The sequence below is a fragment of the Aphelocoma coerulescens genome, chromosome 17, assembly GCF_041296385.1.
Source record: "Aphelocoma coerulescens isolate FSJ_1873_10779 chromosome 17, UR_Acoe_1.0, whole genome shotgun sequence".
NCBI lineage: Eukaryota > Metazoa > Chordata > Aves > Passeriformes > Corvidae > Aphelocoma > Aphelocoma coerulescens.
The window spans coordinates 5,112,455-5,138,275 of NC_091030.1; the positions used below are offsets into that span (position 1 = coordinate 5,112,455).

Below are 25,821 nucleotides of genomic sequence, written 5' to 3' on the forward strand. Positions count from 1 at the left end.
CAGCGTTCGGGGTTGTTCCTCCCTAAGTGTGCAGGGCCCTGCATTTGCCCTTGCTGAATTTCAGAAGGCTCTTCTCTGCGAGGGGGTCCCGGGTCCCCAAGGCACGAGGGGACGGGGGGGACAGGGGGGCACAGGAGGGCCCAGGGGGGCACAGGGGAGCACAGGGGGGCACAGGGGGGCCCAGGGGAGCACAGGGGGGCACAGGGGGGCACAGGGGGGCCCAGGATGGCACAGGGGGGCACAGGGACCCTGCCCGGGTGGGAGGCGGGGCGATACGGGCCAGGCCCCGCCCCTGTTACGTCACCGCCCGCGTTCTGCCCCGCCCCCTCCGGCCCCGCCTCCGCGCGGGGCACGCTGGGAGCTGTAGTGTGGGCGGTGCCGGGGCCGCGGCCGCTATGGCCCCTGCAGCGGCTCCGGGCCCGCTCCGGCTCCTGTTGGTGCTGCTGGCGGCCGCCGCCCGCCCCGCCGCCGCCTGGGACCTGTGGGCGCTGCGCTGCGGCTTCTCGGCGGACTGCGAGTGTGGCTTCGGGCCCGACCTGCGCGGTCAGCGGGAGCGGCCGGCCGGGAAGGGGGTCTGGGTGCAGGGGGAGCCCCGGGGCGGGGGGCGCGCAGCCGCCGAGGCCGGGAGGTAGCAGCGAAGGGATCCCGGGAGCCAGCGCGTCTCCAGGAGAGCCTTCCCAGGGACGTCCCTGGAGCGGGGTCTCCCGGCCGTGCAGCAACCGGGACCGACAGGGCCCAGCTGGGCGGACCCCAGGGACGGGACGAGCGATGACAACCCGCGGTCTCCAAGTCCCGGTTTCACTTCGTTTCAGGTCTGGAGTTTGACTTGGCCACCAGCCTGGTGGGGCAGCCCCTGGTGAGGCAGCAGGTGATGAAGGGGGTGAGGGAGTTCCTGGAGAACCCGAATCCAGTGAAACCCCTCGTGATGTCCTTCCATGGCTCGACGGGAACAGGCAAAACCTACGTGAGCTCCATGCTCATCCGCTACCTCTTCCAGAGTGGGCTCCAGAGCCCCTATGTTCACCATTTCTCCCCCATAGTGCATTTCCCCCACGCTGAGCAGATAGAGCAGTACAAGGTAAGGGCCACCGCTCAGCAGTGCCACTTAGCTGGGGGTTTTTCGCTATGTCTGTCTTGAACATATGCATTCAAGCTGTTTCCCGAAGTGCAGTAGGAATAAAAGCTCTTTGTTTTACCCTCTCAGACAAACACAGCTGAGTGAGTGGCTCCATACAATGGCCGAATGATCCACTAGTAACTGGGATGTACTCAGTTATCACTTTCGTCCTCTCCACAGCAGTCCTTGTCCTGATCATGTTCTCATTCTCAAATATTTACACAGCTCTTTGAATGCACAGACAAAAGTGCTTGGCTTAGATGAAAGGCACTAAAATTTTCCCATTGCTTTCTAAACAGCCTGATGGCTGTAAAAACCTGCATATCACTAGACTTGTAATCCCCTCCTCACAGAGCACACAGCTCCCAAACAACAGTTCCAGACTCTCCATGGTGCCATTCTGTCTCTTGAAGCTGAGAAAGGAGAGAAAACAAAATGCCAGATTCTCACCAGAGTGGGGATTCAGCACACCTGGACCTATAGTTTCTGGGTGTTTGGAGAAGTTATTTGTTGTGTTGTGTCCTTAGAGGAAATGCTTTTGGAAAAGTAAATCCCTTCCTGGCTGAAGTGCTTCAGTGAGGAGTTATGCATGCCCCCAGGCAATGTGAGTGGTTTTTTGTGGGCTGGGAAGCACCTTCAGCCGTGATAAAGAGCCAGAGCTGTTCTGGGTCAGTGCAGGCACTGTTTCTGCATCCAGACAGGAGCTGGCAAGAAGCTGGGAACTGTGTAGATACAACAGGGAATGGGAAGAACGTGGGAAACTGTAGGAGTCTGAATCTCCAGCTTTAGTGTGCTGCTTCCTTCTTTAAATCTGTAATAAAAGACCTACAGTGGGCTAATAAAGCTGGTACACAGCCACTGTGTGAAACCCAGAATAAAGGGGCCTCCCCAGCACTGGCTGTTTGAGCTCCTAGTGGGTGGTGCTCTGCAGAGACACGCTGCTCTCAGCACCTTTGGCTCTGCTTGAGCTCCTGCCTCAGCCTGTGCTCTGCGGTGCCTGAGCCTCCCTCGCCATCTCGATGCCTTACAGCTTGGTGGGTGTTTTTCCTAGGAAAGCCTGAAGCGCTGGATCCAAGGGAACTTGACCAACTGTGGACGGTCAGCCTTTCTCTTTGATGAGATGGACAAGATGCACCCAGGCCTGATTGATGTGATCATGCCATTCCTGGGACCCTCATGGGTTGTGTACGGGACCAACTACCGCAAAGCCATCTTCATCTTCATCAGGTGAGAGAGGCCTCTCCATGGGGCCTTCCAGCTCATAGCTGCTCATTTGGGCAGAGGTTGCACCTACTTCAGGGCATACACTTATTTTGCCTTTCCTTCTCCAAGCCTTGATCCTCCACAAATGCCAAGAGATGCTATCTCACTGTGAACAGACAGATCTGGAGAGTGTGAAAAAGCCTCCTCTGCATGTTATTTGGCTGTCTCTACAGGAGTTATTTTGGGCCAGGCAGCTGGGAGCTGCCGGCTTGCACTCTGCAGGCTGGTGGGTGTCAGGTGCCACCTGAGACACCATTTTCCTGGGTACACACTGGATAAGCCTCTCATTTTTGTGCAGCAATGCAGGAGGGGAGCAGATCAACAACGTGACATTGGCTCTGTGGCGTGCTCGCAAGGACAGGGAGGAGATCAGCCTGCAGGACCTGGAGCCAGCCATCTCCAAGGCCATGTTTGAAAACCCTCAGAGTGAGTCCATGGAGCTGAGCTCTTCTTGTAGCCCCACAGCCCAGCACAGGTAGCCACACCTGTTCTAGGAAGCCACCCACACCACCTGCCACCTCCCAGGCAGCCCGAAAGGGACAAGGGGGTTTTGAGGGATTGGAACTGTGATCCCATTGAGGTTTCCTGGCAAAGGGAACCAGCTTCTGAGCCAGCAGACCTGTTGCCATATTTAGCAAAGTTCTTTGGAGACAAGGTGTGTTTGCAGCTGGAGGCTGGCAGACAGCACAGCACACTTGCCAGAACGGCACTGAGCTATATTGATCCCTGCCTGGATCTCCTTACTTTGCCCTTAGCACAGGGAGCAGAGCTTAAATTCTGACTAGACAAGCTAAATCCCCCCATTCCAGGAGAACAAGTCTGTTTGGGGGAGAGGTGACAAATGATGGGTTCAACCCTCTCCTTGTACAAAACCAGCAGATCTCTCTTCAGCAGAGTATTTTGCCTTCCCACAAAGCAGCTCTTTGAATTGCAAGGACTGCAGAGATCTCTGAAGGTAAAACTTTCTCCTCCTTTCCTTGTGCAGGTGGCTTCTGGAAATCTGGGATCATTAATGAACATCTCATTGATTTTGTTGTGCCTTTCCTGCCACTGAAGCACCACCACGTAAAGCAGTGCGTAGTCAGCGAGCTTGTCCAGCAAGGCCTCGAAGTACGTCCAGGTGTTGTCCAGGAAGTGGCTGACAGCATCCCCTACTTCCCAGAAGAAGAGAAATTATTCTCATCAACAGGCTGCAAAACAGTGGCCTCTCGCATCAGTTTTTTCTTCTAGTCACTGGCAAGGGCCTCTCTCAGATCCATACAGAACTAGAAAGCACCCAGGGCTGGTGGGATGAGCAGTGGGAATGGTGTGTCAGTCTCCACAGCACAAGTGCTCTCCTGGTGAACTCTCTCCAGCCCCAAGGAGGCCACTGCAGAATGCAGCTGCGGGACCAAGTGCAAATGATGTGATTTAAAGCACTTTATTGGTTCACTCCTGGCCAGGTAAGGGTGGAGCCACCACCTGATACATCTGTGATGACATGGGGAAGATGCTCAGAGGGTCTGCAGTGTCAGGGAGGTTCTCACCCTGTCAGCAGCACCCACCTGCAGCTCTCCCCACTTCTGGCAGCTGTTGATACCGTTAAGATTCTGAGCCCACAGAAGAATATTTCTTCCTTACAGCATTTTAACAGTTTTTAAAAAAAACCTTTTTAAGCGTAGCTATGCCTCAGCTCCTTGGCACAATGTGAGTACCGGTGCTGATTCCTGTGAACACCTCAACGTGGCAACAAAGTTTTCTTTTCAAGGAAGTTTTAGAACCACCCACATCCAGTTTCCTTTCAGTGTGAATAGGTGCTGGTAGGGACCAGTTTCAACATCAAGTAAGAGGGGTAATGTGGGAGAGGGCAACACCTGATCTGCCATGAGCCAGGCTCCCCTACCACCCCTTCACCCATCTTTCCCCTAAGGGTTAAAGGATTTCCCTGTAGCAAACCAGGAAAACAACAACAAAAGTCTTCTTGCTTTTTTTTACCATGAAGAATTTCATCCTACCTCCAGGGAAGCCCACAGTGCTGCTAATGGTTTTGAAAATGCCTTTTATTCAGTGATGGTTTCTACAGCAGAGTTGGTGCTAATTTTATTCAGTGATGGTTTCTACAGCAGAGTTGGTGCTATGAGCTGTGGAGCCTCTTGTACATCCTTCTGCTGGGCCAGCACCCATTCAGCTGCTGGGGAGTGTCACAATGGGGGACCTGGGGACAAGCTAGAGAAGATTAGTGCTCCAGACTGCCAAGTATGGGATGTGCAGCCTGGCTTTTGCCCAGATTTTAATATCCTCTGTGCTTTTATGGAATAATAGGTCAGAGGAAGCAGAGTCATTCACTCTCTAGGAACAACCTGCATAAGGGATGGGCGTAGGGGTACTTTGCAAAGCTTGCAATGCTCTGCTTTTCCCTGTACGGAAATGAGCTGACAGTGCTTGGGACCATTCCAGCTCCGGGCCCTGAGCTTTAGGGATTTTAGACACCACCCAAAGGCTGCCCAGGAGCTGGCCAAAGACAGAGGCAAAAATTCTGCCTCTTCCAAAAATATTACACATTTCTAATTTTAAAATAAATCTTTTTAAGAAACAAACAGTCGAGGTCTTTACTTGGATTCCCGACTGCAGGTAGTGTGAAAGGACTTGGAAAATAAGCAATTTCACAGTGATGTGTTGCTGGGCTGGGTGAACCGTCCCAATGCCCTGGAAGAAAGCTCTGCCCTCCTGGCAGGGCCAGGACCCACCCAGGGCTGAAAGATGGCTTGCGGGAGTGTGAGGAGTGATGTGTTCCCCCATCAACCCGTATCCCGAGGGCAGGCACAAACACACAAAAACACACACAGTCCTGGGCATTCACTGCTCCTGCAAGTCCCTCGGGGACCCTCTACAGAGCCTCTCCCGGCTCGAGGGCGTTCCCAGGCCGCGGCCCCCAGTAACGCCCGGGCTGCGCCTCGCTTTCTCCACCACGACCACATCTAGGACCAGCCGGCCCGCGGGACATTATCAACAGTGGCGACCGCGACACCGCGACACCGCCCCCGACACCGCCACAAGCGACACCGACACCGCCACAGCGACACCGCCACAGCGCCAGCGCCCCGCCTCCCGCAAGAAAGATGGCGGCCTTGCCCGTAACCAAGATGGCGGCAGGGGGCGGGGCGGCGTGGAGGGGCGTCGGCGGCGCGCGGGCGTGACGTCACGCGGGCAAGGAGGGGGATGCCGGCGGCCGAGCTGGCGGGGCGCGCGCGCGCGCTCGTGGGGCGGGCGGGGCCGCGCGCCATGGTGAGGGCGGGGGGGGGGAATGGGGGGGCAGCGAGGCCGTGAGGGGAGCGGGGGGCAGTGGGGGCTGTGAGGGGAGCCCAGGGAGCCGGACTGTGAGGGGAGCGGGGGAATCGGGGGAACGGGGCTGTGAGGAGAACAGGGTGGATCAGGACTGTGAGGGGAGCGGCGGAATCGGGGGAACGGGGCTGTGAGGAGAACAGGGTGGAGCTGGACTGTGAGGGGAGTGCCGGGGGAAATCAGGTCGGGGCGAGCACACGGGCGGTCAGGGCTGTGAGGGAGGCACCGAGGGAAGAGAGACAGAAGGGAATGCTGTGGGGATTGAGGCTGTGACGACTCAGCCAGCTGTGGGGAGGATGGAGGGAGCAGGTCTGAGATATGCTGGGGGGGATCAGGCCCGTGCAGGGGTCAGGGGCCTCATGGTGGCCCGTCAGAGCCCTGTTGACACCTTACACGCAGGTGGCCGGCCTGGGCAACTACGGGCTGTGGGGCACACGGCACAGCGTGGGCATGGAGGTGCTGGACCGGCTGGCCCGGCAGCTGGCGGTGGCCGAGGGCTGGCGAATGGACAAGCGGTGCTGCGCTGACGTGACCCTGGCCACGGCCCACGGCCTAGAGCTGGTGCTGCTCAAGCCACGGAGGTTCATGAACCTCAATGGGCTCAGCGTCGCCAGTGCTGGTGAGCAGCTGGGTCAGCCTCAAAGCCTCTAGTGCCACCAGCCCCCTGTGACAGCCCTGCTGTCCCCATGCCCTCCACAGCTCTGCAGGATCAGGGCCCGGTGAGTCTGTCTCCCTCTCATTTCTTGGGTTGTATTTCTGTTTCCAAAGCTGAGATCTACAACCTTGGCCCAGAAGACATTTACCTGGTTCACGACGACCTGGACAAGGCCCTGGGCAAGGTGGCAATCAAGCTGGGAGGCAGCGCAAGGTATGGGGTAGCCCCAGCTCTCTGATTTCGTGAGCTGGTTTGAGGCTTTAACATGCCCTAACAGGCTCATGAGCTGTTCTTGGCCCCATCCCACCAGCCTTGCAATGTTTTCAGCTCTTGTCCTGGGCTCGATCCATAGCAGAGGCAACAGCTGGCTGTTTGGGCAGCCTCCCAGTTCCTGCCCTGGCAGGGAGGGCAGGGAGCCTCCTGGAAGCGGCTGTGGGCTGGATTCAGCCCATTGACAGCACCACATGGGCTTTTTATAGCACTCTGCCTCCACTGTGCCTGCCCAGCGCCAGCTCCTGGGGCAGGCTGCAGACATTTAACCTAGGAAAGCTTCCACTGCGGGACGGGGCAGGTATGGCACTGGGCCCCAGTGCTCAGTCACACATCCACCGGCTGCGGCAAGAGCCGACATGCACTTCCCTCAAACCCCCAGCCAACTGCTGTGAGCCCCCAGGGCTGGATGTTCCTTCAGTACCAGGACATGGGGATTGCAGCCCCTGGCTGGGACCACATTCCCACATTCCTGCAGCAGGAGACCCCAGGGCTATACTGGGGGGGAGGGGGTGTCTCTTAGTGTCCTACAGACTAACCGTGGATTTTCTCTTTCTCTCCCAAGGGGACACAACGGGGTCCAATCCTGCATCAATGCTTTGCACTCCAACGTGAGTGGGCCTCATTGGAAGGGGATCAATCCTGTGCCCCCCTCAATGCATGGCTTGTCCCCCCCCATTTTTCTGACTCCCCTAAGACAAGCCCCAGCTCCCTTTCCCCCCCCCCCCCCCCTTTTCTCCCTCCCCTTCTTCTCAGAGGGTTTGGCCGCCGTGGAGGACATGGAAACAATTAGCTTGAGGGGCTCCGCCAGGTCTGGCAGGAGCCTGGGATCTCAGCACAGCCCAGAAAAAGCCTCTTCCAAAATCATGTTTCTTGGAGCAAGCACTGAAAACCACCTGGAAAACATGAAGAGCTGCTCCCTTGCTGCCCAGCCCCAGTCTCAGCACTGTCACCTTGCCTAGCTCTGTCTGAACACTTGAGGGGAAGCTCCCCAGCACTCTTCCTTTCTCTCCAGGAGATGACCCGGCTCAGAATTGGCATTGGGCGGCCAGAGGGTGATGTGACAGTGCCCAACTATGTCCTGTCTCTGTTCAGTGCTGGGGAGCGGGAGAAGCTGGAGCAGATCCTGGCCCAGGCAGTGACCTGCCTGCTGGAGCACATACAGAGCCGAGTGCCTGCAGAGCCAGGGGACAGGGGCTGGCACAAAACCCCTGGGGACCCTTGTGGCTGATGGACAGGGTGCTGCAGGCTCTCTGGAGTGACTGTGGTATGGAGCAGAGCTGGCCCAGCTGGGCAGCCTGGCTGGATGCTGGAGCAGCCTCCTTCCATCCCCACACCAATCCAGGCAGCTCGTGTCCCACTCGCATCCCTGCAGAGGCTCCATACCTCAGTTTGGCACAGAAATTAAATTGACCCTCATCCTGACTCTGCCCTGCTTCTGTCTCTCTTCCATGCGCCGCCTACTGAGCTTGGGTTGTCCTTGGCACTGCAGCTCAAATCCATGTTCCCATCCCTGTTCGACCAGCACAGTCTGGAGGGAGGCTTCTAGTGAGAAAGGGGAAGCAATAGAAGTTATTTCTGTAGAGTCCAAAGGCACTTCAGCTTTGTTGAGAAACTGGCAAGCACGAAGAGCCTGGAATCTCATAGCATGCTGCTCTCACTGAGCTGCAGCAAGTTTCAGGGCTGGCCTCACAGTGTTTTTGAGTTCAGTGGTTTTGGCCAAAACCATGGAATTTCCAACAGCTGCGTGAGTTCTGGCTTCTCACAGACCCATTGCAGGTCTCATGGAGAGGGCTGACCGAGGCAGTGTCCTCACTGCTGTGTCCCAGAGTCCTGGACTGTGGCAGCATGTCCTGGCCAGCTCTGTATCCCACAAGTACTGAGACACCCAGCAAAGGTAGCTCCTCTCCCGCATCCCAGTGGGCACTGGAACAAGCACTGGGACACTTGCTGGGCGATGCATGGTTACTGCTGCTTCCATCCTCTGCTCCAGCTGGCACCAGACCTTCTGCTCCATCCCCAGCTCCTGAGCTCCTCCCAGAGCACTGAGGCTGCCTGGGACCAGGGGAAAAGCTGGGAAGCAAAAGTGTCTCCAACCTGTCATCCCTTCCTCACCCATGTCTATACTGGCTGGGACCCTGTACTTGCAGAACAGGCACTTGGCCATCTCCTCCCTGTTTTCCAGTAGATCCACTTGGATTTTCAGGTCCCATGTGATCCGGAGCTGGTTGTTTTCCTTCACGAGGTCCCTGCTGTAGCTGTTCAACCTGCCCCAAATGATGCTTTCCTGAATCACTTGGTAGTTTCAGACATGTCACTGTGGGAGTCTGATACCAAGGCCTCCACCTGCTGTTCCATCACCTCCATTCCCAGGGGAGAGCTGAGCTCCGTGGAGATGCCACCCACCTTTCCCACCCAGATCCCAAGGGTGAGCTTCAGTCTTCCTCCCCACCCCACCTCTCTCCTTCCCTCTCTTTTCCCCTTACAGATTTCATTCCCAAAGTTCCCAGCTGGGGGAACTGCCAGACCCTCACCCCTGCAGCACCGAGGTGACCCCAGTGGGGTAATGCCCTGGGGACTTGGGGCAATGCCAGCACCCAGCACATCAGCTCAAACAGTCTGCTTTAATCCTCCCTGGGCTTCCACCATGGTACGAGGGACAAGCCCGGTCAGTGGCAGGAAGCCACCACGGGTGTCAGCCCAAAGTCCACTCCCCAAAGGCCAGGCTGGTGGGTGACGGCAGAGTTGGCATCACTTGGGACTGTCCTGGAGATGTGTCCTCAGTAGAGACGGAGCACAGCGCTCCTCTGGTCTCTCTCCTTGGCAGGGAAAGGCTTTCCTGGAGCAAATCCTGCCTTGGGTGGATTTGTCGCATGCAGGTTCAAAGAACCCTGGGGGGCTCTGTCCAGGGCAGCTGCATCTCGAGTGGGAGCAGTATCAGGTCCTTGCCCACGGTGCTCCCAGCTGGATCACAATCCTTCATCCCTAGGAGGCATGGACACAGACATTAGTAGCCACGGCAGGAGCAGCCCTGATGTGTTTTCCAGCCTCCCCCAGTCTGGCAGCTCCCAGGGCAGTTCTGCTGGCAGGACAAGCAACCTCAGGCAGAAAAAGTCTGACCTGGCATTAACTATGGCTATGCTACCCTGGGGCTGAGCCAGTGTGGGTTGCCTGCCTGCCTGCCTGCATGGCCACCCCACAGATGCACAGCCCCAACGAGATCCACTTCTGAGAGGACCAAGCAGTGTTGGGCTGAAACGTTCCCCTGGGAGTTGCCCCAGCTCCTTCCACACTGAGGAGACTTTTGCAGCTGGCAAAGTAGCGTTTTCCCTCACTTGAGGGGCTGGGGAGCAGCATGGACTCAGGGAGATAGAGGGCCCTGTCCCCTGGTCCCCTTCAGCCCAGGGCAGCCCCACATGGGACATCTGTGTCCCCACCTCTTTCCTCACCTGGAAGAGACAGTCTGGTCTCTGTTCCCCAATGCTTTGAGTCTGACGGGGAGAGTTGCTGCCCCATGACAAAAATAAACTAGGCATGTGGAACACATCTGAACATGGCACTTGCAGGGAGATGCTCCCCAGCTGCTCTGTCCCCTGTGCCCGGGTCTCACAGCCTTGCTCACCATCAGAGCTCGTCGCGGGCCGTGGAGCGGAGGTGGCCAGCACTCCCCCGTGAGTCTCTCTGAGTCTTCTGCGAGCCAACCCAGTCAGTTGTCTTGGTATCATCATCCCAGATGGTGGAAGTCTCGGTGTCACTCAGCCAGTTGCTGTCCCCAGCATAGTGAGTGGGATAAACCAGGAGGGGGTGAGCCGAGAACACCAGCAAGTTCCGTGGGGTGAAGTGCCGCTTGTAATCCTCGCTGGGGAAAGTGGAGCAGACCCGAGAGGAGAAACTGGCTTACAGAGCATGGCACAGAGGAAAAAAACCACTGGGGAAACCATATCAACCACCCGGGGAAGGCTCCATGCAGGGCACGGGATAGGGAGGGATGTGGGGTACCAGGCATGGAGCCAGGGAAGGCTGGGGAGGGACTGTGGAAGGATTACAGAGAGGACAGGACCTGTCACTCTCCACCAGCTGGGGCTGGCTCTGGCACGGAGCGGGTCTCTGGCACAGCATCCAGGCCAGGGTTGTCTGGTGCTGTTATGCCTGCAAACAGGGGACTTCCAGCTGTTCCTGGTGCACATCCAGAGCACTAATCTGCCCCTCCGTCCACCTCCAGCCTGCCTTTTACATGCCTGATCCCCGTGTTTCTCCATCCCGCTCACTGGGTTTCCCAATCCCTTCTCTCCCACGACACCCTCCCACTGGTGCTCATTCACCCCCTAAATTGCCTCCCTCTCCCCAGACAAAGCCTTACCGCTGACCCCCACCCCAGAGAGGGGCATGAAAATGCTCCAAATTGGGACTGAGACCCCCAACCAGGGGCGGAGGACCACACAGCCCCCCAGCACCAGGGTACAGGGGATTGCTCCCCACCCCTTGCCATGAGGCCAAGACCCTGTGCAGGGCCCACATCAAGCCCCAGCTCCGTTCCTGTTCCCCCACCCCATGCTGGCAGAGGGCCATTTTCCAGCCGCCAGTGGCCAGGCAGCAGCCGGCTGGGAATGAGCTCATGCTACAGATGTTTTCCTCCAGCATGAGTAATGCCTGCAAGGGGGGGGGCTGGGTGAGGTGGTGACGGCGGAGAAGAAACACATAGTCCCACACTGGCATGGCCAGGCCAGCACCCTCCTGCACAACCTGCTCCTTACTTGGGGTGCTTGTCATACATGATGGGCAGATACTCATCCACCGGCAGCATTTTGGAGAGGGGTTTGGTGGCCAGCAGCTTCTGTGCCCCATGGTAGGAGATGGCGTAGGCCAGTGTCCAGTACGAGTACCCGGCCACCACCAGGTTCCGCACGCCCTTCACAGGTGCCTCATCCTCGTCATTCACCTGTTTCCTCCCCAGGTAGCTGTGGGGTGGCCAGGGAACCATGAGAGCCAGCCCTGGGGACCCCCACCCCACATCCCCCTGGCCCCAGCACCTACATGAGGTCCCAGTCCTGCTGTGCCTGCTCCAGCTCCTTCATCAGCCGCTGCAGCCGTGCTGGGAAGGCAGCCTCGAAGCGCACATCATCCTCGAAGACCACTGACTGCTCCAGCCCCCGGGACACAATCTGGGGGAGGGGACAGAGGTGCAAGCCTATCCCAGCAGAATGCTGGGCCATATTGGGACCACTGACGCTGCAGGACACCCCTCTCCCCAGGTCCTCCAGACATCTGTGATGCTCACAGGGTCCCTGCCCACTGCTGGTGGCCCTTAGGAACCCCATGGCCGCTGTGGCCCCGTACCTCCTTCCAGATATTGTAGTGGCTGAGGAAGCAGCCAACCTCGCCCTTGGTGAGCGTGCGACCGGAGAAGGGATCATAGTACCCAGGTAGCAGGTCCACACCCAGCACCTTGATGTCACTGCTGTTGAGGGCGCTGCAAGGTGAGGGGCTGTATCGGTGAGGTGTCCCCTCAGCCACTCCCCATCCCCTCCCCAGAGTAACACCAGGGGACTGGCTGAGTGGTCCCCCTATGGTCACCTGCCATCCACAGCATCCACAACCCGTGGAACGATCTCCAGCTCCTGCAGGGATGCCAGCATTCGCTGCCGCCGGTCTGGCCTCCGCACCAGGTTGATCAGGAAGATCTGGGGAGGAAAGGGAGAGCCCCAACAATGGGGCATGTTTTCATGGGGGACACATACTCTGCCTGGCTACTGCAGGATGGGGACAGGGGCTTGGCCTTTGCTATGGATGGATGCAACCAGAGGGATGGACAGGGGGACACAAGCGACTCCATTGGGCACTTACTTCATCAAAGCCCATTTTTGTGAGCGGCCTGGGCAGGAGGGAAATGTACCTGGAGCGCTGCATGGGGGGACCATCCACTGTGGAGAGAGGAGACACCCTTCAGATTCCCCTGGCTGGGAACTGGGGCTGACAGCCCTATCAGGACCTGGAGGCCTCCAGGACCTCCCCACCTATGGGCACTCACCCATGGCCTCCAGTGTGAGATGCACAAAGTTGGCACGATCATCCTCCAGCGTCTGGTGGGCCTTCACGGGAACATTGATGTAACCAAAGTGGTGCTGGTTGCACACATGGACCTCCGCACCTGCCAGGTGAGACAGGTGAGCAGCACAGCCCCCTCAAGCCCCTGCACCCCCCAAAACCCCCATCACCCTCACCAGCCTCCTGGCAGGAGTAGGCAAAGACAATGATGTCGTCAAAGGCCCAGGTGTAGTTGGGATGGGGCGGATAGAAAGCCAGTTGTGAGGTCTCCTCCTTCCGCAGGTCGATCAGGAAGGTGGCATAGACCATGGGGACACGGAAGCAGCCCACCCGCTGCCGGTTCTTGGTGGGGAAGTAGTCAGCTGTCCGGCGATAGTATCCCTGTGGCACACCGGCACAATGCCTCCATGGTGGGAAGGCTCCTCCACCATGGGGGTGTCTCATTCTCCAGGGCTTTCTGGGGACATACCTGGGGTGTAATGCCACACCAGAAGTTGGAGTAGAAGGTCTGCGAGTCCAGCATGGGGGCCACCACTGACTTGTTCTGCGCCATGAGAAACTTGAGGGTCTGGTTGTTGGTCAGTATGCTGTCAGTGTCCACGAACTGCGAAGACAGCACGGGTTCTGGAGACATGGAGAAGCCCACCTCAGCCCCACCCCACCAGTGCCCCATGCCCCTTACCAGGATGTAGTCTGCCTGCTGCTCTCGGGCATAGGTGAGAGCTTCCTGCTTCAACTTCATCAAGTTTTCATAGCGTTTGTCACTCCAGTGCTTGGGACCAAGCTCATCAGGGTAGGAGCTGGGCAGGGGAAGGCAGGGGTTAACCTCGCTCGCTGGGAACGCACAAACTCGGTGCAGGCTGTTTGTGCTGGCAGGCTGAGTCAGCCCCTCTCTGCTTCGCCTCCTCCTGGTCCCCGGCCAGGGAGAGTTGGTGCTGCTCCAGGAGCCCCTCACAGCCCACACCTGCTCCCCACCAGCACTCACCCAGCCTCACCTGGGCTCCTCTTGCACCTTCCAGGCCACCGAGTGATAGTCCTTCCCCACGGCCCCCAACCACTCCTGCAGCATAGCAGTCGTGTTGTCCAAGTTGTGGTCTGTTGCGCACCTGGGGTGAGGGGACATTATCATCTGGAGGTCCTCCTCAAGGGACAACCAGGACCTCACCCTGCACTAGAAATGCTCACGGGGCCAAAAGACTGAGCCAGCGACAGACTTGCTTGGGAATGTAACGTGTAATTTGAAGGAACCAAGGCTGCACAGGCAGGAGGGGGAATGCCAACGGGTAATTTCTTTCCTGGTGCCACCACCAGCCAGGCTGTTCCACAGCTCCCACCCCTCATCCCTGCAGCCCAGTGGCAGCCCTGGACACGCTCTCCTCACCCCAGCCTTGTGACTGCTCACCATAAGCACTGCAGCACAGCCACTTTGTCCCCCTGCCCCTGCACCCCACAGCACCCCTGTGCATCCCAGTGTTCCAGCAGTGAGAGGAAAGGACTCGACAGGCAGCAAAAAATCCCCCTTCCTGAACATTCCCTTTGCCAGGCACCATCACCATTCCCAACTCTCCCACCCATCCTCACAGCAATGTTCACAGGGACTCTAGCACAGACGGGGCTGGCCAAACCCCAAGTCCCCACACTCTTCGGCACCCTCGACCTGTCAAAGAGCCCCGGGACATCCCCCAGGCACTGGTGCCATGGGGATTTGACATGATTCAGGGGACAAGGCAGGATCTGTGTCCTCCCAGCTCCACGGGCTTGAAACACCCCGCAGGGTCCTGCGGCCGGGGGTTCCCAGGGGTGCGGCGAGTGAAGTCCCCGCCCCAGCCCTGCCAGGATCCCTCTGCCAGCCCCCGCCTCAGCTCCCCCGAAAAGCAGCTGCAGAAAAGTTTCCGACAAGCTCGGGCGAGAGGCAGAAGTGGCGCGACGAAGAGGAGACAGGAGACCGCTCTTCCAGCCAACCCCCAGCACGGTAAAGAGGGCTTGGAGGGTGTCTTTGGGAAAGGGGGGCTGAGTGTGAACCCTGCAGGGAGGGGGAAGGCAGCGTCTGTCCCTGATGGTGCAGAATCCCCTTGTGCCCAGGGCTCCCCTCCCTCATCAGCCCCGCAGCTTCCTCAGGGAAAAGGTGGGGGTCCTGCCCCTTTGCCGCGGCGCAGCCCGAGCCCTTCCCGGTTTCCTGCTGGGTCCCACACGCGGGACAGAGCCTAACATTTTGGGGCTGGGGGCGCTGCTACCAGGGGGTTCCTGTTCTTCCCGAAGGTCCCTGTCCCTTAAGGATCCCCATTCCCCCGCAGGCCCCCATTCCTTCCAATCTCCGTTCTGTCCACCCAGGCCTCTGTTGCTCCAAGATCACCCCGAGTCCCCAGTTCCCCCACTCTCCCTAGTTCCCCCCCCCGCATTGTCCTTTGGGTCTCTGCTATCCTCGGCTCTCCATTCCCCTCACAGTCTCCCTTATTAACCAGGACTCTCCTTCCCCCCCACTATCCCCATTCTCCCGGGGCTGCCCGTTATCCCTGTGGTCCCTGTGACTCCAGCATCCCGGCTCCCCCCGAGATACCCATTCCCCTACAGCCCTCTCCTCTCCTAGGATCCCTGCTACTCTCCGTACCGCGGGGTGCCCGCTCCCCCCCGGCGTCCCGGCTACCACCGGGGGTCCCGCTCCCTCACCACAGGGCAATGCTGCCCGCGGGATAGTCCAAGCGCTCCAGGGCTCCCAGGCAGTGCGGCAGCGAGTGCTGCGCGTTCCGGGCCAGGAGGGCGAGTACCAGGCGCGGTGGGGCTGGCCCGGTGCCGGTGCCGGTGCCCAGCAGCAGAAGGAGGGTGCAGAGCGGCCCCGCAGCGCCCATGGCGGAGGCGGCGGGCGGGGAAAGGGCGGGCGGGGACCCGCCGCGATCAGCGCACCCCCCGCCCCCGGCCCGGCCCCGCCGCCGCCGCAAGCCCCGGGGGCGTGTTTGGGTCCGGTTTCCTTAAATAGAGTCGATATCGGTGCAGAGCCCCGCACAGCCGACGGCTAGGGAGCGAGACCCCCTCACCGAGGATGCTCCTGGGCATCCCCATGTGCCCCTGGCCAGCACGCCGTTGGGTCCCCACGGTGCCTGCACGGCGTGGGTCGGTGGGCAATGGGATGGCGGGGCTCATGGTTTGGGGAAACATGGCCAGGGGCGCTGGTTGCCGGGGTATCATCGCCAGGGGTGATCATGGAAAAGGGGATCATGGCCAGAGATGTGGCTGAGGGGGGCTTGTACTGTGAGTGGTGGCTGAGTGGGCTCATGGCTGTCGTCCTCACCAAGGCAGCCCACCCCACTGAGCCGTGTCCCACCCAGCTGTCCTCCATGGATGACCATTTGCAGCCCCACAGCTGCGTCTGTGACATGTCCGAACCACGGACAGGGGCCTGTGGGACATTTGACCAAGCCTTCTGGTTTTCCACCCAATCCATAAATACAGCTCAGCTCCCAGAGCAAGCGCGGGCCTGGAGGTGGTCACGCCCTGCAGAGCAGTAACTCCTCACCAGTAATGCCGGGCGCCTCTCACTCTGGTGGCTCCAGAGCCCTGGTGAAGGACGGGTGGATGCCACACATGGCCAAACCTGTGCCCACCCGCATCAGGGTGAGGGGTGCCCTAGGCGGCTGCTCTCGCTGGTTCCCTGTGTCCCCCCGGGGGGAGGGCGGAGGGCTCCATCAGGGTGCAGCAGAAGGGCCAGGAAGTGAACAATCCAGGAACACCTGCAAGAAGCAACAGAGAGGGCGGGCGACTCACAGGACCCGGCGGTGGTTGCAAGGAGAGAAATATACTGTTTACAGCCCCAGCTCGGACAAGTATTTCGGGAAGCGCTCAGCGCCAGCGCAGCCGGGAATTCCCAGCCATGGAGGAGCTGCGGACAGGGGCAGGAGCCCAAGAGCCCAGCACAGCCGGACCCACCCGTGTCCGTGCCGGGACTCCACCCATGTGCAACCCCCCGGGAAGGCTGAACGAGGGGCAGCCCCTCTCCCCTCCGCCGGAGCCCTCCAGCACGGCCCCGCGGCCCGGCAGAGAGTTAGGGCGGAGCAAGGGCCGCAGAGCAGCGGGGATGGCCGCAGAGCAGCGGGGATGGCCGCAGAGCAGCGGGGATGCCCGCCGAGCCCACGGCCCCCCCGTCCCTCGGGGACACCCCCCGCGGCACCGCCCCCGCACCGCGGCCCCGCGCTCGGCCGCTGCTGCCACCTCCCGGCGCCGCTCTCGGTGGGGAGCCCAGGGTCTGTCCGAACTGGATCTGATCCCCAACGTCCCCACAACCCTCTCTCTCCCTGTCTTTCTTCATCACTGCATCCCATCATCCCTATATTCCTGATCCGCACATCCCTCCATCCCTTCACCCCTCCATTCTTTCATCCCTGCTCTTCTTCATGCCTATATCCCTTTTCTTCTTCATCTCTTCATCCCTTCATCCCTCCATCCCTTCTCCTCTTCATCCCTGCGTCCCTTCCCTTCTTTATCCTGATATCCCCACATCCCTCCATCCCTGCATCCTCTCTCAGGGTCACAGATGGGTCTGCCCTTCCCCTAACACTCCACACGGTTCACCCACCCAAGCACAGCCATGGCCCCACTGCCCTGGTACAGCCCTTGCCAACACTCCCTGGCCGTGGGCTCCAGAGCAGGGGAAGAGAGGGAGAGACTGCCCTTCCCACAGCCCCATCACCCCCAAAGCAGGCAGAGGAAGGAAGCCCGCCACTGTGACATAGGGAAACTGAGGCACAGGCCAGTGAAATGTGCTGCACACAGACAGGCTGGGACTGGCAGAGGGACAGAGCATCCTGTGCCTGTCCTCTCAAGCTCAGCTGGGGTGAGAATTATGCCTGCCTTTGCAATCTGCCTTCCCCCCACATCCTGGCTGCTGCCAGGCTCACAATGGACCCTCAGAGCCCACTGAGAGCCAAGTGGCACCTTACAAGCAGCTTTGGGCATGCAATGGAAAAACAACCCTGGGTGAGCTCAGGGAGAAGCAGGACATGGAGATATCTGTCAGGGCACCTGCCGTGTGGTCCTCAGGGTGGTGACCCACCCAGCTCTGTGCTGTGGCTCTGCATCTCCATCTGCACCACAACTGCTAACACAGGGCTGTGACAGCTCCTGTGCCCCTGGAGCAGGACTGGAAGGCAGGTGGCAGGTCCCCACAGGGCCCAGGGTGTCCCCATGGGGCTCAGGACATCCTCACGGCTCCATGCACTCATGGTGGTACCTGCAACACAGAGCCAGCATCAGGCCTGCAAGCATCCTGCCTGGAAAACCACCTTCCCATCCCCAAGGCTCCAGGCAGGAGCAGCACTGCACAACATTTACACGAGTATGTTTTCTCTTTTCCACAGGAAAAAGTTGCTTTTGGACCCAGGGATGAGGATTTTGGTTGCCTCCCACCTCTCTCCACCCCTTCCTTGAAATTTCCTAGGATTTTCAACAAAGCCTTTGAAAAGCTCCAGGTTCCTCAAATGTCATATTTTTCTGCTTTAAAAGGCTCAATGTTGGATGCAAAAGGCAAATATATAAAGATATGTGTGTGTATATATAGATATGTATCTATAAATGCAGAGATTCTGTGTGCGTGTACATGGCCAGGGCTGGTACAAGTCCCTCAGTCAACAAAAATTTTTATTAATCTCATTTCACAAAAAAAAAAAACATCCTGGGGACCCAACTGGCTGCCCAAAGTCCATGGTACCCCCAAAGGTCCCCATTCCCATTCCATGACACTGCCCAAGTGATGCTGTCCCCTCCAGACATGCCTTCTCCAGACCTCCCCTGACTTACCCAGCCTCAAAACATCAGCCCCGTTTCCTGCTGGGGAAACTGAGGCACAGAGCCCTCCCCCCCATTTCTCAGCCTCCCAGCAAGTGCCTGTCCAGGGGGAACTCTGGAACCAAGGAAGTGCCTGTGAATCCACCATACCGTCTGCTATGCAAGGCCCTCATCCTGAGCCATTCCAGCTGCTCCAGATGTTTTCACCACCTCCCTGATGTTGGGTAGCTCAGGAGGCCAGCGCTCCCCTCTCAGTGCTCCCCTCCCCTTCCATGTCTCTGCTAAACCCATCACATCCATGGGCGCTGCTCCACTTTTCTCCTTGCAGGCTGCTTCTGCAGCAAGCAAAAACTACAGATCTTCCCACACACAAAAATACAGGGGAATTTACGCCATCTTGGAGGGATTTTGGCCATCCTGGGAGGGATTTTGGCCACCCAGGAGGATTTTGGCCCACCCAAGAGATGTTGTGCCAGAGGAGATGGAGGCTGATGGGAACAGCATTCTCATCCTGGCTGTGGGGAAAGGGAGATTTGCACCACTGTAAATGGGGCAGTGACACACTGCCAGTGTCCCCCAAACCTCAACCTGCTGGGAGGCAGACTGGGGTCTTCCTGGCGGGCTGTGAAATTCTGGGAGTGCTACGGCTTCCCTCTTCACGTCCTGCTGGGAGCAGGAAGCCAGGGCCATGCTCCACTCCACCTGCAAGGCACTGCCACCCTTGGAGCCACATTCAAGCCCTGCAGTGGCCAAATCCTGACCCTCGTGGGTGGCACAGCTGGTTCAGCCTCAGAATGGTCCCTTTTCTCCCCAGTCTGGACCACACCTTCTGGCATCAGGGCCAGTAGCGCCCTGGTCCCCAGGCACCTGGCAGTGGGCAGAGGGACACCTCCCGCAGCAAGGGGAAACTGAGGCAGGAAACCAACGCTAAGCTGCCTCAGCCCCAGTGGGCAGGGAGAGGCTGCACACCCTGAGGCTTCACTCCAGGGACAACAGGGAGCTGCTCTCTGTCCCCCCCAATGCCACCTCCCAGAGGGACAGCGACAGAGGGGTACCTGATGGACCAGGTCCCCCCCGCGCTGTGCTGACCCGTGCACTCCCGTCCACTCCATCCCCTCCCTCCTCTCCCCTTATTGGGGCTGACGGTCGGTCCCCTCCCAACCCGGGGCAGCTGTGGCGGAAAACAAAGCTGTCCCCTTCGGCACAATGCCCTTCTGTCCCCCCCCCCCAGCTGCTGACCGCTGGGGTGGGCAGCGGCCGGGCTGGAGGCGTCGAGGGGCCGTGCCAGGCCCCCGCTGGCAGGGGACAATGTTGGCAGTGATGGAGAGTAGGTATTTCAAAAGGTTTTGTTTTCGGGTTGACCCGCCGAGCCGGCGTGACCCCGCAGCCCCCCACCCAGCCCTGCTCCTCCGTCCTAATAGAAACCGGCCGCATTCCTGACCTCGAGAGGGGGGGGGGGAAGTTTCAAACATCCCCGGGAAGGAGACAATGGGGGTGTCAGGGCAGTGATTTAGGAGGGGGGGCTCTTTCCATCACAAAGGCGAGACAAAGGCGCTCGACGCTGGGAAAGGGGCTTCGGCGGCGGCTCAGGAGACGGGCCGTGGTATTGTGCCTGGCCAGCCGGCCTCAGCAGCAGGGCTGCCAGGGCCCACCGGGTCCCACTGTGTCCCACTGGATCCCACCGGCTCCCACTGGGTCCCATCGGGTGCCAGCAGCTGCCACTGCGGTCCATTTGCTGCCGCCTGACTCTTCACCCCAGTCCGTACTGCAGCCTTCCCGCGGCCACCCTGCAGACCACAGTCTGATGGCTTCGTGGATGTCACTATGGCCCATGGTGGGAGGGAGTGAGTCCCCCATCCCCACGTGGGATGGCTGGGGCACCCCCTGCTCCCCACAGATCCCCAATCCAGCGGGGCTGGCCAGGGACCAGCCCATCCTTTGGGTACCCCGTGGATCAGGACTCAGACTGCGGCCAGGCCCCCCATGGGCAGCTGTCCCTGACCCGGGGGACGCTCAGACCCAATGCCCTGAGCTCCCCTCCCCGTCAGCCCTCCCGGGTGTCCAGGGCCAGGGTTCCATTCTCCTCTAGAGTGGCCAGTCCCGGTTCCGAGGGCCGGCGAGGGATCAGCAGCTCTCTGTGAGCAGCTCAAAGGGGCTTTGTGCACCCCGGGGCTGCCGGCACCCAGCACCACCGGCCACCGCCGGCACAGGCACCGCGCCGGTGCCCACCCTGCCCACACATCGCAGCCTGCGCCCCCCACAAACCCCCTCTTTGCAACTGCCCCCTGTCCGACCCTCCTCCTCCATCCCTGTGGGTCTTAGCCCCTAAACCGTGGCATAAACCCCCCACCCAAAAAAAAAACAAAGCTGGGAAATTGTTTTAGCAGACGCCCAACTTACGGTGTCCTCTGCTGCCGAGCTGAGCCCGTGTCTCCAGCCAGTGTCCCAGTGACGAAGAGATCGGAGCCTGCACGGAGAGGAGAGTTTTTTTACAGGAGAAATATTTTTCTCCCGGTGCTGGACGGCTGATCCGAAGGAAAAGCTGGAAACAAGTTCATTGGTTTTGCTCTCGCTCCCTGTCCTTGCCCTAATTTTTTTTCCTGGCAGCTGGTGGGAGGAAGGGAGCTGGCAAGGTGATGCTTTTTGGGGAAGTGGAGAACTGCTGGTGAAAGAGGCATTCACGGCACCGGGAGCCTGGGAAAGCCGGGGGGCTGCCGGGAGGGCGGGAGCCTGATCCCCGACCACCGTGCCGAGGCTCAGGGCTGTGCCCAGGCTGACCGTCGTGCCGAGGCTCGTGGTCGTGCTGAGGCTCATGGCCAAGCAGAGCCCGGCGGCAGGTGGAGGGGCGCCGGCGGGATACACCAGAAAGCCAATGACATCATGTTGTGTTTTTTTTTTTTTTTTTTTTTTTTCCAGGATGAAATTTGCAGACAACTTCCCCGACCGCCCGCGAGCGCTGGGGCTCCACGTTGAGGAGCAGGACAGGTCTCCCCAGGACACACAGCCGCCCATCGAGGGAGCGCAGGGCTTGGCCAGGGCTTTATTTTTTTTCACTTTTGGGTTAGAAGAGCTACATTTTATTTCTTAACTCGCTGGTGCCATGCAAGGGGCTCCCCAGCACACAGAGAGCGGGTCCGGCCGGCGGCTGAGCAGAGCAGCCCGACACAGCCGGCGCCAGCGCCCCGTCGGGGACCCCCCATCCCCACGGCGGGGCAGGATTCGTCCCCGGCCGCCCAACCTGGGATGGCTCCTTTAGCCTCTTCCCTCTTAATTTTGTTTAGAAACTTGTCAGGTTGGTAGATAAAGGAGGTGGAAAGATCAATCCCGGCTTTTCATCAGTGTGGGAAAAAGTATTTCACTAATCCATATTTATTGGTGTAAGGAACCGGGGGGGGGGGGAGGGGGGGGAGGGCAAGAGACCCTAATGGTCAGAGCAGAGGACAGAAGGGACAGTTTAAGGCTGCCCTTTTCCGAGAGGTCACATGTCACCAAAATCTTTCGGTTGTCTCGGGATTGGTTACATTCTGTTCTCTTTTTTTCTATTGAGGTTGCCAAGCAACTGGCTAAGACCAGCCAAGATATTTTCTTTATTACAAGTGGAGCAGAAAGCAGCAAGGAGGAGAGAGATAAAAAAAAAAAAAAAAAAAAGGGGGGGGGGTGAGAGAAGAGAAGAAGTTTAGACAATTAACATTTATAGGATCACATAACTTCATTAACTCGGCCGAGATTTGGGAAAGAGACTCAAAAAAAAAAAAAAAAGGTGGTGGTGGGGAGCGTTAGGAATTAAAACAAGTTAAAAGGCCGGCAGGTCCGGGGCTAAAACAATGCCAGAACACCCCGAGCAGTGACAGGGGGCTTCCCTCAGATGGTTCCCGCTTCCTAAAGAGTGGCCAGTCCTGGGCAATGGCTGCAACCCAGCTCAGGGGCCTTCAGCTGCTGCTGCTGCTCTTTTTTCTTTTTATTAAATGCTGGCTTTCTTTTAGTTTTCACACTCGTAGGAAGTGGGTTTATTGCTAGTAGCGCTGGCAGGGATGTGTTGGGACGCAGAGGAGCCCTTCCGAGGGAGGCACATGGCTGTGGCAGGAGCTGGGCATCCCCCTGGCCCTGGCCCATGGGGAAGGGGCTGTGAGGATGTGGCTGTCCCCAAGCGCTGGGACACCTTCATGCCTCTTCAGGGTGGTCAAAACCTCCCAGGGAGGGAATGAGACTCTGTGGGAAAGCAATCTCCAGTCGCAGATCCCTGCCCGCTCAGGGTTTGGGCCTGACAGTCTCTGACACTGTCCCTGGGCTCCAGGGGCGAGGCCTAAGGCAGGGGACACTGCTAAGGGTTGGGGACAGGGACTAGGGTCACCCTGCAGCTCCATGGGGCTGGGCTGCCCCAAGCATCCCTGGGGCTGCGGGAGTTTCTCTCCCAGCACTCACCAATCCCTCTCCCCGTGCGCCCAGACCCCGTGTGAGGACATGGGGGGAGACGAGGACAAGCGGGAACCTCCCCAGCGAACCGTTCCAGGTCCCCCTCCGGTTCTGCCCAGGGATCCCTGTGACACCCAGAGTTCTGGCAGGCAGCAGTGGAGAAGGCGCCGGCCACCTCCATGCTCTTCACTGCGACTGCGGGGACCTTCGGCAGGTTGGAGCTGGGGGGTCCCCCGGCGGGGAGACGCAGGCGATGTCCCCGCTCCTCCGGCCGGAGCCCGCAGCTGCCGGCCTGGCAACTCGGTAATATTCATTAGGGGAAAACAATGAGTATTATTCATCCCCAGCACTTTCCCTGCCGTTGGGGGGCCGAGTTGGGGTGCAGGTGACCCCAAACCCTACGGGGTACCCGGGCAGTGTCACTCCCGCGGCAGCAGAATGGAGGGGGTCTCCAAGGGGGGCCGAGTGGGTGGGAGGGGACCCCAGACGCAGCTCTGCCCTGCGGCTCAGGGGGGACCCCCACAACCCCGAGTGGGGCCAACCGCGGCCGTCCCCGGGGCCGGGCGCCGAGCCCCCGGGGCAGAGTGCACCCCGCGCCCAGGGCCTGGGGCTGCGGGGGCTGCGGGCCGGGCCGGAGCCGGGGTTTGGGAGCTGTGTCTTTAAGAGATGGCTGGCTCCAGGTTGCAGCTGCTGTTTCTGTGCTATAGAGACAGTGGAGATTCATTACTCCTAAAACACAATGGGCATTTATCACCCCGTGGTGTTATTCAAATCCAGTACCAATTGAAGGTCATCCCCATTCTTTTCTCGCCGGCTCTGCAACACATTTATTGTTGTGCCGTTCAACTAAAAGCCCTGCCCGGCCCCGGCGCAGCCCGCAGAGCCCCGGTGTGCGCATCCCTCCCGGGCGGATTTGGGACCCTCCCGGGTGGATACGGCGTGGAGGAAGCGGGGCAGAGCCGCGGCGGCTCGGCCGGGCTCGGGGCCGGCAGCAGGTGCCGCGGGAGCCCCGCCGCTGTGCCCCGCCGAGCCGCGGGGGCCGCCCGCTCCGCCCCCGCGGGACGCACTTTCCGCGCCCCGTGGAAACTCGGAGCCCCGCGGGCCGCCGGAGCCGAGGGCGGCTCGGGCAGCCAGGGGTCCGCCGCTCGCCCGCGGCCCCCAGCCTTCTCTCGGGGCGACCTGCCCGGCCCCGCCGCGGAGCGGCCACGGCCACCGGCACTGGCATCGGCGGGGGAAGCGCCGGCAGCGGGCCGGGATTTTCCCTGGCTGGAGAGGGGGGATTTGTTCCCAACTTCGTGGGCGCCGGTCGGTGAGGAGGGACTGGGGAAGAAGCCTGGATTTTTCATCTTTTTCCTTTATTTTTATTATTATTATTAATATTTGCCCATTATATTTAATATAATGGTCATTTATAAATTTCGGAGATTTTTTCAAAGTGCACGAATTTTGAGGGCGATCCGCTTGGAACTAGTGGATTCTCCAAGGCAGGTGCGGCGCGGCTGCAGCGCGGGGCCGGGGTCTGTGCCCACAGCATCACCCCCGCCGAGCCCCGCGGCTGCCGGAGGCACCGAGCCCCGCCGCGGCCGCCAGCCCCGGCGCACCGAGCCCCCGCTGCACCGGGGCTGCTCCGGCAGGGATGGATCGTCGGTTTTCGTTGTCTATCTTTTTTTCTTGTTCGTTTCTTTTTCGTTTCTTTTTTTTTTTTTTTTTCCTTTGGGATTTTTTCCTTTTTTTTTTTTTCTTTTCCTTTTTTTTTTTTTTTTTAATAGGACTGCTTTTTAAATTTTTCTTTTTTTTTTTTTTTTGAGGGGTAAGAAACGAGTAGATAAAATTAAACTCCTCGCGGTGCCATTAAATGGAACCCGGGATGCGAAGCGCCGCGGCCGCACTCGAAACTTGTCGGGGCTGGAGCAGCGGCTCGGCGGGGCCGGGGAGCGGGAGCGGGGCGCGGCGGGAGCCGGCTCAGGGCCCGTGTGTCCTTTTTTTCCAGGGTCCAGCCGGATTCCCCCTGGAAGATCCCGCGATCCCGGGATGGGAATCTCCGCTCCTGATTGTCCAAACGCAATTCTTGTGCGATGGAGCCGTACGAACCAAGAATTGTGTCTGGACATCTGTAGCAGAGGTTTCACCTCCTCCGGCGGGGCTCCAGGACGGTTCTCGGGGCACAGGACAGAGGACGGACCTTCCCCGGGCCCGGGGCACGGCAGGTAACCGCTCCCGACTGCGTCCCGGGCGTCGGGGCCAGGATTTCAGAAAAACTAAGGAAACACCAGCGGCGGCTCCGGCTCTGCTCGGCGCGGCCGAGAGTGCTCGGTCTTAATGCGTCAAACACTGGCCGGGTCATCACCGGGACGGCCAGTCCCGACCGGGCAGGCCCCGGGCAGGCACCGGGCAGGGACGGAGGGGCCGAGCCTCGGGCACCGGCGCTTTGCCGGGGGCGGTGGGGCCGTAGCCGGGCGCGGCGGGCGGGCGCTTCGGCCCTGCGGCTCCATCCCGGTTTGTCCTTCTTATGTTTATTATCTATTTTAACATTGAGGCCTAATTTCATTTAACGTATTTCGGCGTGCGCCCGGCCTCCTGCACCGGGACACTCTTCTGGTCCTCTTGCCGCAGCCCCGGCTGGCGCCGGGCACACGGAGGCCGCTGCGACTGCGCCGGGTCTCCGCGGGGCCGAGAATCGGCCCCGCCGCTCGGGCACCGGGCGGGCTCGGCGGAGAGCGGCCCCGGGCTGCGGGCACGGCCCTCACCGCCGCGGCGGGACTCGGCGAGCCCCGCGGAGCGGAGCAGCCCCCGCAGAACGGCGGCCGGAGGAAGGCTCCTTCTAACAGAGAGGCTTTATGAATCCACCAGCCAAGCGGCTCGGCCGGGGCTGCCAAGGAAACCCAGGAGGAGAAGGGAAGCATTACAAGATCCGAGCAGAATTTCACCAAGAGTCTATCTAGGACAAAGCTGGAGGCAGACA

The 25,821-nt window shown here is 59.7% G+C and overlaps 3 protein-coding genes across 6 annotated transcripts; 2 read left to right on the forward strand and 1 right to left on the reverse strand.

Annotated features, from left to right (window-relative positions):
* The first annotated feature begins 369 nt into the window (after positions 1 to 369).
* TOR2A (torsin family 2 member A) lies at positions 370 to 4,956 on the forward strand. 2 transcript variants are annotated; one of them, XM_069031669.1, is made up of 5 exons: positions 370 to 543; positions 813 to 1,078; positions 2,169 to 2,344; positions 2,679 to 2,806; positions 3,366 to 4,956. In XM_069031669.1, the coding sequence occupies exons 1-5, from the start codon at positions 396 to 398 to the stop codon at positions 3,608 to 3,610; spliced, it is 963 nt and encodes a 320-aa protein (XP_068887770.1). In that variant the 5' UTR covers positions 370 to 395; the 3' UTR covers positions 3,611 to 4,956. The 2 variants fall into 2 exon arrangements, with proteins under 2 accessions (XP_068887770.1, XP_068887771.1); XM_069031670.1 differs by having other exon boundaries at positions 2,679 to 2,855; positions 3,366 to 3,475.
* Positions 4,957 to 5,578: 622 nt separating this feature from the next.
* On the forward strand, positions 5,579 to 8,051 carry PTRH1 (peptidyl-tRNA hydrolase 1 homolog). Of its 2 annotated transcripts, XM_069031699.1 has the most exons (5): positions 5,579 to 5,644; positions 6,101 to 6,320; positions 6,470 to 6,569; positions 7,192 to 7,237; positions 7,642 to 8,051. In XM_069031699.1, exons 1-5 carry the CDS (start codon positions 5,579 to 5,581, stop codon positions 7,855 to 7,857), a joined length of 648 nt encoding a protein of 215 aa, XP_068887800.1. In that variant the 3' UTR covers positions 7,858 to 8,051. The 2 variants fall into 2 exon arrangements, with proteins under 2 accessions (XP_068887800.1, XP_068887799.1); XM_069031698.1 differs by lacking the exon at positions 5,579 to 5,644 and having other exon boundaries at positions 5,986 to 6,320.
* A 1,109-nt stretch (positions 8,052 to 9,160) lies between these two features.
* Positions 9,161 to 15,544, reverse strand: CERCAM (cerebral endothelial cell adhesion molecule). 2 transcript variants are annotated; one of them, XM_069031711.1, is made up of 13 exons: positions 15,339 to 15,544; positions 13,667 to 13,777; positions 13,354 to 13,471; positions 13,141 to 13,275; positions 12,848 to 13,052; positions 12,655 to 12,774; positions 12,471 to 12,547; positions 12,201 to 12,307; positions 11,964 to 12,096; positions 11,661 to 11,788; positions 11,381 to 11,584; positions 10,249 to 10,485; positions 9,163 to 9,611 (listed from the first exon to the last, which is right to left on the reverse strand). In XM_069031711.1, exons 1-12 carry the CDS (start codon positions 15,515 to 15,517, stop codon positions 10,251 to 10,253), a joined length of 1,752 nt encoding a protein of 583 aa, XP_068887812.1. In that variant the 5' UTR covers positions 15,518 to 15,544; the 3' UTR covers positions 9,163 to 9,611; positions 10,249 to 10,250. The 2 variants fall into 2 exon arrangements, with proteins under 2 accessions (XP_068887811.1, XP_068887812.1); XM_069031710.1 differs by lacking the exon at positions 11,381 to 11,584 and having other exon boundaries at positions 9,161 to 9,611; positions 15,339 to 15,531.
* Between the last annotated feature and the right edge of the window lie 10,277 nt (positions 15,545 to 25,821).